At 42.0% G+C, this 12236-nt stretch overlaps 1 protein-coding gene across 4 annotated transcripts in view; it reads left to right on the top strand.

The window, feature by feature from the left end:
- The window catches only part of ccdc18 (coiled-coil domain containing 18), a 137395-nt gene that overhangs the window by 15755 nt on the left and 109404 nt on the right, over nucleotides 1-12236 (top strand). For 2 of the 4 annotated variants that reach the window (XM_063064638.1, XM_063064639.1), the window contains exons 4-5: nucleotides 7587-7779; nucleotides 11149-11313. In XM_063064638.1, coding sequence (XP_062920708.1) covers nucleotides 7587-7779; nucleotides 11149-11313 — 358 coding nt within the window. Of the gene's footprint in view, nucleotides 1-5658; nucleotides 5769-6665; nucleotides 6733-7586; nucleotides 7780-11148; nucleotides 11314-12236 lie in introns of all 4 variants that reach the window. The other 2 variants (XM_063064640.1, XM_063064641.1) reach the window with 2 other exon arrangements.

Below are 12236 nucleotides of genomic sequence, written 5' to 3'. Positions count from 1 at the left end.
AAATACAATAAATGTTCGACTTAGATTAGTACAATATAATTTTTTACACCAATTATATATTACACCACAAAAAATAAATAGATTAAATTCAAATCTATCTGATAAATGTTTTCGGTGTAATCAAGAAATTGGTACTTTTTTACATTCTACTTGGTCTTGTTTTAAAATTCAACCCTTTTGGATAAATTTAAGAGTCTTATTGGAACAAATTACTGGAATTCAACTTCCACATAACCCTGTATTATTTCTATTAGGTGATATTGAAGGGATAAAACCGAAACTTAAATTGAATAAATATCAGAAAGAATTTATAAAAATTGCATTGGCAGTAGCTAAGAAGACTATAGCAGTTACTTGGAAATCTGATTCGTATTTAAGTATGGATCGTTGGAATAATGAAATGGCTAGTTCTATTCCACTTGAAAAAATTACTTATAATTTAAGAGATAAATATGTAACATTTTTGAATATTTGGCGCCCTTATTTACAAAAGATAGGATGGCATATTTAACTGCTCCGATAAAGATTTTGGTTACTTGGGGAAAGTAATGAATAATTATACCAAATTTATTTTGAATCCCATGGAGCATGTGGAAACCTTCCAATACCCAGGTGGCTCTTCTTTTTTTTTCTTTCTTTGACTATATATGGGGGGGGGAGGGTTAAGGGGAGTGGGGGTGGGTAGATTTGATCTTTTTATGTATTCTTTTTGAAAATTTAATGAAAATTATATTAAATAAACTCCTAATGAAGTATAGTCGCTGTCTTGCCGCCTTAATAGCTGCATCGATATGTTGGGACTAGGTTAGGTCCTCCGAGATCTTGACACCCAGGAACTATAAGGCTAGAACTAGCGGGTGTGAATTGGGATGATGTTTTTGCAGGGAAATGTACTATGGACATGTGGTCGATGTTTAGAGATCTCTTGCAGGATGTTAGGCATAAATTTGTCCCGGTGAGGTAGATAAAGAATGGTAGGGTGAAGGAACCATGGGTGACAAGTGAGGTGGAAAATCTAGTCAGGTGGAAGAAGGCAGCATACATGAGGTTTAGGAAGCAAGGATCAGATGGGTCTATTGAGGAATATAGGGAAGCAAGAAAGGAGCTTAAGAAGGGGCTGAGAAGAGCAAGAAGGGGGCATGAGAAGGCCTTGATGAGCAGGGTAAAGGAAAACCCCAAGGCATTCTTCAATTATCTTAAGAACAAAAGGATGACAGGAGTGAAGGTAGGACCGATTAGAGATAAAGGTGGGAAGATGTGTATGGAGGCTGTGGAAGTGAGCGAGGTCCTCAATGAATACTTTTCAGTATTCACCAATGAGAGGGAACTTGATGATGGTGAGGACAATATGAGTGAGGTTGATGTTTTGGAGCATGTTGATATTAAGGGAGAGGAGGTGTTGGAGTTGTTAAAGTACATTAGGACGGATAAGTCCCCGGAGCCTGATGGAATATTTCCCAGGCTGCTCCAGGAGGCGAGGGAAGAGATTGTTGAGCTTCTGGCTAGGATCTTTATGTCCTCGTTGTCCACGGGAATGGTACCAGAGGATTGGAGGTAGGCAAATGTTGTCCCCTTGTTCAAAAAAGGTAGTAGGGATAGTCCGGGTAATTATAGACCAGTGAGCCTTACGTCTGTGGTGGGAAAGCTGTTGGAAAAGGTTCTTAGAGATAGGATCTCTGGGCACTTAGAGAATCATGGTCTGATCAGGGACAGTCAGCATGGCTTTGTGAAGGGCAGATCGTGTCTAACAAGCCTGACAGAGTTCTTTGAGGAGGTGACCAGGCATATAGATGAGGGTAGTGCAGTGGAAGTGATCCGTATGGATTTTAGTAAGGCATTTGACAAGGTTCCACATGGTAGGCTTATTCAGAAAGTCAGAAGGCATGGGATCCAGGGAAGTTTGGCCAGGTGGATTCAGAATTGGCTTGCCTGCAGAAGGCAGAGGGTGGTGGTGGAGGGAGTACATTCAGATTGGAGGATTGTGACTAGTGGTGTCCCACTGTTAAATGCTGAGCTATAGTTGATGAACAGCATCCTGACATAGGTGTTTGTATTGTCTAGATGGTCTAAGGCCGTGGAAAGAACTATTGAGATTGCGTCTGCCGTTGACCTATTGTGTCAATAGGCAAATTGCAGTGGATCAAAGTCCTTGCTGAGGAAGGAGTTCAGTCTAGTCATGACCAACCTCTCAAAGCATTTCATCACTGTAGATGTGAGTGCTACTGGGTGATAGTCATGAAGGCAGCTCACATTATTCTTCTTAGGCACTGGTATAATTGTTGCATTTTTGAAGCAAGTGGGAACTTCTACCCATAGCAGTGAGAGGTTGAAAATGTCCTTGAATACTCCTGCCAATTGGTTGGCACAGATTTTCAGAGCCTTACCAGGTACTCTGTCAGGGATTTCCGCCTTGCGATGTTTCACTCTCTTTAAGACAGTCTAATATCAGCCTCTGAGACAGAGATCACAGGGTCACCTGGTGCAGCAGGAATCTTCACAGCTTTAGTTATATTCTCCCTTTCAAAGTGGGCATAGAGGGCATTGAGTTCATCTGGTAGTGAAGCATCACTGGCATTCATATAATTGGGTTTCGCTTTGTAGGAAGTAATGTCTTGCAAACCCTGCCAGAGTTGTTGTACATCCCAGGTCACCTCCAACGTCATTTGAAATTGTCTCTTCCCTCTTGAAATAGCCCTCTGCAGGTCATACATAGTTTTTTGGTGCAGGCCTGGGTCGCCAGACTTGAATGCCACAGATGTAGCCCTCAGCAGACAACATACCTCCTGGTTCATCCCCAGCTTTTGGTTTGTGAATGCACAGCAAGTCTTTGTAGGCACACACTCATCCACATAGGTTTTAATGAAGTCAGTAACAATGGTAGCATACTCATCTAGAATCAAAAATGAATCCCTGATTACGGTCCAGACCACTGGTTCAAAGTAGTCCTGTAGGCGCCCCTGTGCTTCCCTCTCCATGCCTCCTTGGTCCTCCGTACTGGTGCTGCAGTCTTCAGTCTCTGGCTGTGCTTAGGGAATAGAAGTACAGCCAGGTGATCAGATTTCCCGAAGTGAGGGCGTGGAATAGCACGGTAGGCTTTTTTGATGGTGGTGTAACAATGGTCCAGTGTGTTTCCTCTGGTATTGTAAGTGATCTGTTAATGGTAATTATTTAGTAATTTTTTTTCCCAGACTGGTCTGGTTAAAATCCCTCAAGACAATGGTGAAGGTGTTAGGGTGCGCTGTTTTGTGCATGTTGATCCCATTGCTCAGATCATCTGAAGCCTCATAGTCATTGGCTACCAAAATGATCATGGAAATTTCCCGTGGCAGGTAAAACGGATGGCTCTTAACTGTGAAATATTCCAGGTCTGGTGAATAGAATTGGAACAGCACTAATATATTTGTGTACCAAGAGGAGCTGATCATGAGGCCTACCCCTCCACCTCTACCAGCAATAACCTCCACCAAATGTTTCCTATAGCTGCTAATCAGACTTACACATGGCGAGGAGGAAGTTTAGACTATTTCTCCATATAAAACTGTTTCAGTACTTAAATATTTCTGGGATACCTTAAGTGAACCACCCTCTTCAGGTCATGCCACATCATCTCAATTGGGTTAAGATTTGAACTCTGACTCAGCCATTCCAAACACGAATTTTCTTCTTTTTAAACCATTCTTTCGTTGATTTACTCTCAAGTTTCGGATCATTGCCCTGTTGGATCATCTAACTTCTGTTAAGCTTCAGGAGAGGTTTTACACTCTCCTGTAAAATGTCTTGATACAATTTTGAATTCATTGTTCTCTCAATGACTGCAAGCTATTCAGACCCTGAGGCAGCAAAGCAGCCCAAGCCATGATGCTCCTTCCACCATGTTTCACAGTTGGGATGAGGTTTTGGTGTTGGTGTGCATTTCTACCACAAAGTTCAACTTTTGTCTCATCTTCTCACAGAACATTGTTCCAGACGTTTTGTGGAACATCCTGATGGTCTTTACAAACTTGAGATGTGCAGCTTTGTTTTTTTTTTGAGAGCAGTGGTTTTCTCTGTGGTGTCATTCCATGAACAGCATTCTTGTTTTTCTTATAGTGGACACATGAACAGACATTTTAGCAAGTTCTAGAGATTTCTGCATGTCTTTTGCTGTTACCTTTGGGTTTTTTTTCATCTCCTTCAGCATTACACATTGTGCTCTTGCTGTGATCTTTGCAGAACGCCTATTCCTAGGGAGGGTAGCAACAGTACTGAATTTCCTCCTCTTACTTTGGACTGATGAACACTCAAGTCTTTAGAAATGCTTTTGTAACGTTTTTGAGCTTCATGCATCTCTACAATTCTTCTAAGCCCCTCTGAAAGTTGTTTTAGTTGGGGCGTGGTGCACATAAACAGAACTTTCTTGACAAGAGCAGGCTCTGTCAGTAACCTGACTTTATGTGTCTTTTTTATAGGATAGGGCACCTCTACAACCCGCACCTTCAATCTCATCTCATTGACTGGGACACCTGACCCCTCCAAATAGCTTTTGTTGAAGGCCTCACCTTAAGGTTCACATACATTTTGAACCTGGACTGTGATTGCTTAAATGGTATACTCAGTATTGACAAGAAATACAATTGTTTGTGTGTTATTAGTTTAGGCAGATTGTGTTTGTCTGTTTTTGTGACATAGCTGAAGTTCAGACCACATTTAAACATAGAAACATAGAAAACCTACAGCACGATACAGGCCCTTTGGCCCACAAAGCTGTGCTGAACATGTCCCTACCTTAGAACTACCTAGGTTTACCCATAGCCCTCTTTTTTCTAAGCTCCATGTAGCCATCCAGGAGTCTCTTAAAAGACCCTATTGTTTCCGCCTCCACCACCGCCGCCCGCAGCCCATTCCACGCACTCACCACTCTCTGTGTTTATAAAAAAAACAACAACAATAATAACAACAACTTACCCTTGACATCTCCCCTGTACCTACTTCTAAGCACCTTAAAACTGTGCCCTCTCGTGCTACCATTTCAGCCCTGGGGAAAAGCCTCTGACTATCTGCACAATCAATGCCTCTCAATATCTTGTACACCTCTATCAGGTCACCTCTCATCCTCCATCGCTCCAAGGAGAAAAGGCTGAGTTCACTCAACCTATTCTCATAGGGCATGCTCCCCAATCTAGGCAACATCCTTGTAAATCTCCTCTGCACCCTTTCTATGGTTTCCATATCTTTCCTGTAGTGAGGCGACCAGAATTGAGCACAGTACTCCAAGTGGGAACTGACCAGGGTCCTATATAGCTGCAACATTACCTCTGAACTCTTAAACTCAATCCCACGATTGATGAAGGCCAATGCACCTTATGCCTTCTTAACCATAGAGTCAACCTGCATAGCAGCTTTGAGTGTCCTATAGACTCGGACCCCAAGATCCCTCTGATCCTCCACACTGCCAAGAGTCTTACCATTAATACTATATTCTGCCATCATATTTGACCTACTAAAATGAACCACCTCACACTTATCTGGATTGAACGTCATCTGCCACTTCTCAGCCCAGTTTTGCACTCCATCAATGTCCTTTTGTAACCTCTGACAGCCCTCCACACTATCCACATCACCCCCAACCTTTGTGTCATCAGCAGATTTACTAACCCATCCCTCCACTTCTTCATCCAGGTCATTAATAAAAATCACGAAGAGTAGGGGTCCCAGAACAGATCACTGAAGCACACCACTGGTCACCGACTTCCATGCAGAATATGACCCATTTACAACCACTTCTGTGGGTAAGCCAGTTCTGGATCCACAAAGTAATGTCTCCTTAGAGCCTATGCCTCCTTACTTTTTCAATAAGCCTTGCATGGGGTACCTTATCAAATGCCTTGCTAAAATCCATAGACACTACATCTACGGCTCTACCTTCATCAATGTGTTTAGTCGCATCCTCAAAAAAATTCAATCAAGCTCGTAAGGCATGACCTGCCTTTGACAAAGCCATGCTGACTATTCCTAATCATATTATGCCTCTCCAAATGTTCATAAACCCTGCCGCTTAGGATCTTCTCCATCAACTTACCGACCAGTGAAGTAAGACTCACTGGTCTATAATTTCCTGGGCTATCCCTACTCCCTTTCTTGAATAAGGGAACAACATCCGCAATCCTTCAATCCTCCGGAACCTCTCCTGTCCTCATTGATCATTGCCAGAGGCTCAGCAATTTCCTCCCTTGCCTCCCACAGTAGCCTGGGATACATCCCATCTAGTCTCGGTGACTTATCCATCTTGATGCTTTCCAAAAGCTCCAGCACATCCTTTTTCTTAATATCTACATGCTCAAGCTTTTCAGTCTGCTGCAAGTCATCCCTACAATCGCCAAAGTCCTTTTCCGTAGTGAATACTGAAGCAAAGTATTAATTATGTACCTCTGCTATCTCCTCCGGTTCCATACACACTTTTCCACTGTCACACTTGATTGGTCCTATTCTCTCATATCTTAACCTCTTGCTCTTCACGTGCTTGTAGAATGCCTTGGGGTTTTCCTTAATCCTGTCCGCCATGACCTTCTCATGGCCCCTTCTAGCTCTCCTAATTTCATTCTTAAACTCCTTCCTGCTAGCCTTATAACCTTATCATTACCTAGTTTTTTGAACCTTTTGTAAGCTCTTCTTTTCTTTTTGACTAGATTTACAACAGCCTTTGTACACCACGGTTCCTGTACCCTACCATGAGTAATTAATGCAGAAAACCAGGTAATTGCAAAGGGTTCACAAGCTTTTTCTTGCAACTGTGTATCTTTAGAATGTGGCCGGAAGCTGGAGCACCTGGAGGAAACCCATGTAGTCACAGGGAACGTGTACAAGCTGCTTGCAAACAGCAGCAGGAATTGAACCCAGGTTTCTTGCACTGTAATATGATTATGCTAAGTTCAAGGGGGATATTAGAGGGAGGTTTTTTACTCAGAGAGTGGTTGGTGCGTGGAATGCACTGCCTGAGTCAGTGGTGGAGGCAGATACACAGAGACTACTAGACAGGTATATGGAGGAATTTAAGGTGGGGGGTTATATGGGAGGCAGGGTTTAAGGGTCGGCACAACATTGTGGGCCGAAGGGTCTGTACTGTGCTGTACTGTTCTATGCTTCTAACTGATATGCTACCGCACTACCCCAAACCTTGGTTTACCTAATCTCGAATTTTGTTGCCAGCAATCCACATTACTCAGTCATTTCTTCTATGCTCGATTAGCTCCTGATCCTCTGTCATCAGGATTCCTAAACCCAGTTCAAGTTACCTTGAGGCCTAATCAGAGTTTTACAACAGTAAGACAGAGCAAGACGTAACAATTACGGTAAATTACAAAAGATCCACTGTAACTTCTATTATTCTTGGTTTGCTTTCAGCCTAACCTTTGTGTTAAGTTGCCTTTGAGTGATTTGATTTTTCTGATTAGTAACATCAGAGGGGACATATGAAAATAACTTGTAAAACAATATTAAGATAAAAATATGCATGCATGTTTTAGATTTAACCTAAGAGAAAGGTATTCTAATTTCAAACTCAAGTGTACAAATAAACTTAGGAAGGTATTTTTATTTTTTTTCCTCAGTTCCTGGTTAAGTGACCAATCTGATGACTCTCCACAGCAAGATCATATACCACCTTTAACAATGGATGATCTCTTTCAGTCCAGTCCTGTAGTACCTCCAATCACCAACCGTCACCTGTCAACTGCTGAGAGAGCGCTTCTTCAAAAAAATGTTTTTAGTAACATTAATCCAACCAGCAGTTTTGGAGGCAGGGTAAGCTTTCAAGCTTCTTATTATATTGTGCTTTTGTTCTGAATCCTCTTTATTTGGCAGTGCTGCTTGTCAGTTTGCTGTCAATCTGTATGGGCATTGTAGGTTCACTAAGTGGTTTTCATCTTACTGGAATCAGTTTAAGTACCTGGGAAAACCCTTCCTTCTTGATTGCTTTATGCAGTTTCCTGATGGCCTTGATGGAGAGGTTTACTACTGGGTTACACAGACAAGAAATTTGAAAGTCTAGCCTGAGTCTGGAATGATTTATAAAATCATAAAATTGTTATGGCAGAGAAGTCCATTAAGTTATACCCTTAGGTGGAATGAATAATTAAAAACTTTAAAATTTTGCAGTAAGATACAAAGAGATGTGGAAAGAAGTTTTTTTTAAACGTGAAAAGTGGTTAGTATCTGGAATTCACTACCTACAAGGATGATGGATTCAGCATCAGTCAGAATAAAGGTCTAGTCATTTAGAACTAAGGTGAGAAGGAATTTCTTTGTCACAGTAGTTCTAAATGACTGGTCATAAGAACATATGAAATAGGAGCAGGAGTAGGCCATCCGGCCCATCGAGCCTGCCCCGCCATTCAATAAGATCATGGCTGATTCATCCATAAACTCAGCTCCATCCATCTGCCTTTTCCCCATAACCCTTAATTCCCTTACTATGTAAAAACCTATCTCACTGTTTCTTAAATATATTTAATGAAGAAGCCTCAACTGCTTCTCTGGACAGAGAATTCCACAGATTCACCACTCTCTGGGGAAAAACAGTTTCTCCTCATCTCCGTCCTAAATATTCACCCCTGAATCTTGAGGCAATGTCCCCTAGTCCTGGTCTCAACTTTCCTACTTGTATCTTATCTATCCCTTTCAAAATTTTGTATGTTTCTATAAGATCCCTTCTCATTCTTCTGAATTCCAGAGAGTATAGTCCCAGGCAACTCAATAGCTCCTCATAGGTTAACCCCTTCATCCCTGGAATCAACCTGGTGAACCTCCTCTGCACTGCTTCCAAAGCCAGTATATCCTTCCTCAAGTATGGAGACCAGAACTGCACACAGTACTCCAGTTATGGCCTCACCAGTACCCTGTATAGTTGCAGCATGACCTCCCTGATCTTGAACTCAATCTCTCTAGCAATGAAGGCTAACATTCCATTTGCCTTCTTAATAACCTGTTGTACCTGCAAGCCAGCTTTTTGCGATTCATGAACAACATTCCCAAGTCTCTCTGCACAACAGCATGCTGCAATCTTTCAGCATTTAGCCTGGTCCTTTATCCTGACTGATGCTGTTGAAGGGTCTTGGCCTGAAATGTTGTTTATACATTTCCATAGATGCTGCCTGAACTGCTGAGTTCCTCTAGCATTTTGTGTGTGTTGCTCTGGATTTCCAGCATCTGTAGAATCTCTTGTGTTTTGGAATTTCTCTAACCTGATGATTGTATATATATTTTTGAATCCTCTTCAAAGGCTTAGGCCAGTAGATTTTTTAATACTATGGGAATTGAGGGATACAGCAACTAGGTAGGAAAGTGGACTTGAGGCACAAAACAGAGCAGACCTGAGACTTTGCTCAGTCATTCATATAACTGAAACAAACTTAAGGCTCTGTTTCACATATATTAGATGGAAGTCTGTTGGCTTATTGAGCCCACTGTGGCTTTTTGCAAAAACAGTTCCCCTCATAACTTGATTCCTTTCACGTAACACTGCAGTATTTTTCTTCAACTATTCATCCAATTCCATTGAATCCCAAGATTGAAGCTGTTGTTCCATTATCATTTTTGGCAGCAAATTCCAGTTAATAACTACTCACTGTGTGAATGAATTTTTCCTGTCAGCAACTTTAGATTCTTTTGGCAATCATCTTGTATTTGATCTGTGATTTTTGGTTTATGTCAATGGAAGTTCTTTTTCTTTCTCAAATTAGTTTAGCACCTTTAAGCAACACACACAAAATGCTGGAGGAACTCAGCAGGCCAGGCAGCATCTATGCAAAAGAGTACAGTCGACGTTTCGGGCCAAGACCCTTCATCAGGACTGGAGGAAAAAAAGATGAGGAGTCAGAGGTGTGGGGAGGGGAAGGAGAAACACGAGGTGATAGATGATACTGGTAGGGGGGAGGGGTGATAGTAAAGAGCTGGGAAGTTGATTGGTGAAAGAGATACAGGGCTGGAGAAGGGGGAATCTGATGGGAGGAGACAGAAGGCCATGGAAGAAAGAAAAAGGGGGAGGAGCACCTGAGGGAGGCAGTGGGCAGGCAAGGAGATAAGGTGCGAAGGGGGAATAGAGAAGTGGGGAGAACCATTACCTGAAGTTCGAGAAATCTATGTTCGTGCCATCAGGTTGGAATATAAGCTGTTGCTCCTCCAACCTGAATGTGGCCTCATCGCAACAGTAGAGGAAGCCATGGATGGAAGTGGGAATGGGAAGTGGAAAGCTTAGCTGAGCACCTATGTTCTGTCTGCCAGAAAAAGTGGGATGTCCCAGTGGCCACCCATTTTAATTCCACTTCCCATTCTGACGTGTCAGTCTATAGCCTCCTCTATTGTTGGGATGAGGCCACGATCAGGTTGGAGGAGCAACACTGCGTATTCCATCTGGGTAGCCTCCAAACTGATGGCATGAACATTGATTTCTCAAACTTCTGCTAATAGCTCCCCCCACCCCCACCTTCACCATTGCCCATCTCATTTTCCCTCTCACCTTATCTCTTTGCCTGCCCATTGCCTCCCTCTGGTGCTCTTCCCCGCCTTTTCATTCTTCCATGGCCTTCTGTCCTCTCCTATTACGTTCTCCTTTTTCCAGCCCTATATCTCTTTTCACCAATCAACTTCCCAGTTCTTTACTTACTTCTACCCCTCCCGGTTTCATCTATCACCTTGTGTTTCCCGTTCCTCTACTCTCATCTTCTAACTCTACTATTCATCTTTTTTTCTCCGGTCCTGCTGAATGGCCTCGGCCCGAAACGTCGACTGTACTCTTTTCCGTATATGCTGCCTGGCCTACTGATTTCCTCCAGCATTTTGTGTCTGTCGCTTGGATTTCCAGCATCTACAGATTTTCTCTTGTTTGAAGAATGAATATTAAATATTTGATGGGAAATAATCTTTCAGTGCCATTAAACTTTTTTCATTCAGAGCAGAAGTATTGAGTTAATAAGCAAACAAATGCAAACATGATCATAGATGAATTCCTATTTTATAGATCTCTTAAATGTGGTTCATCATTGAATAGTACTGTTTAGTTTTAGGCAACATGTAACAAGTTGGTTGAGGTATAGATAGCCTATCGTCTATGGAAAGCAAGTGCCTTCAGGAAGGAATTGTTTAAAAGTTCTATCATAACTTCCATACTTTTAGACATCTCATTTGTCGGCTACATCTGGTGTGGAGCAGGAAAATGAACAATTATGGAAAAAGCTCAGTGCCCTACGAGAGGACAATGCTCGTTTGGTCTCCCAGAATCATAGTTTGGTACGGGAAATTGAAAGTATACAAATGGAGCTGACTGAATCAAAAGTTAAAGTGAGTATTTTAAATATATGTATTAATTACATAACATAGAATCATAGAAAATTTAGAACTTTGAAAACCAATTTGAAGTAGAGCTCCTCAGTCCAGTCCCACTTTCTAGCCTAACAATGTTGGGACACAATATCAATCTTCTGAAAAGTGATCACATGGAAAGCGTCTGGCTGAGAATGTATTCCTGGCCATGTCCTTAGCTCATGTGCAGATCAGCTGGTGGGGGAATTAGCAGGCATTTTTAATCTTTGTGGTTTCCCATTATCATCTGGTATCTGAGAAACAAGGTAACATGCCTTAATGACTACTGTACGATAGCTCTGACATTTACCATCATAAAGTGCTTCCAATGGCAGGTCATGGTATGCATTTACTCCAGTCTCCCAGACAGCCTCGACCCACTGCAAATTGCTCACTGCCGAATCAGGACTAGTGTGGATGCATTTCCATGGCCCTACAGTCATCTTTGGATCACCCAGGCAATAAAGACACTTATGTTAGACTATTGTTTTTCAAGTGCAGCTCTGCCTTCAATACTATAATTCCAAGCAAACCTATCCCCAAACTCCTAAACTTTGGACTCAGCACTTCAGTTTTCAACTGGATCGCTGTCGTACTGATCAAAAGACCACAGTCAGTAAGTATAGGCTACAATACCATTGCCGCAATACAAAACACCAGGCTCAAGGATAGCTTCTATCCCATTGTCATAAGACTAATGAATGGTTCCTTAGTATGTTAAGATGAACTCTTGACTTCACAATCTATGTTGTTATGACCTTGCATCTTACCATCCACCTCCACTGCACTGTAACACACTAACACACTAAGACTGTAACACACTATTCTGTATTTTGCTATTGTTTTGCCTTGTAGTTACTTCAATGCACTGTTGTAATGAACTGTGCAAGACAAGTTTTCAA

This window comes from Mobula hypostoma, chromosome 12 (assembly GCF_963921235.1).
Source record: "Mobula hypostoma chromosome 12, sMobHyp1.1, whole genome shotgun sequence".
Taxonomy (NCBI): Eukaryota; Metazoa; Chordata; class Chondrichthyes; order Myliobatiformes; family Myliobatidae; genus Mobula; species Mobula hypostoma.
The sequence above is the reverse complement of the archived record's forward strand: the minus strand, read 5'-3'. Positions and strand labels throughout refer to the sequence as shown.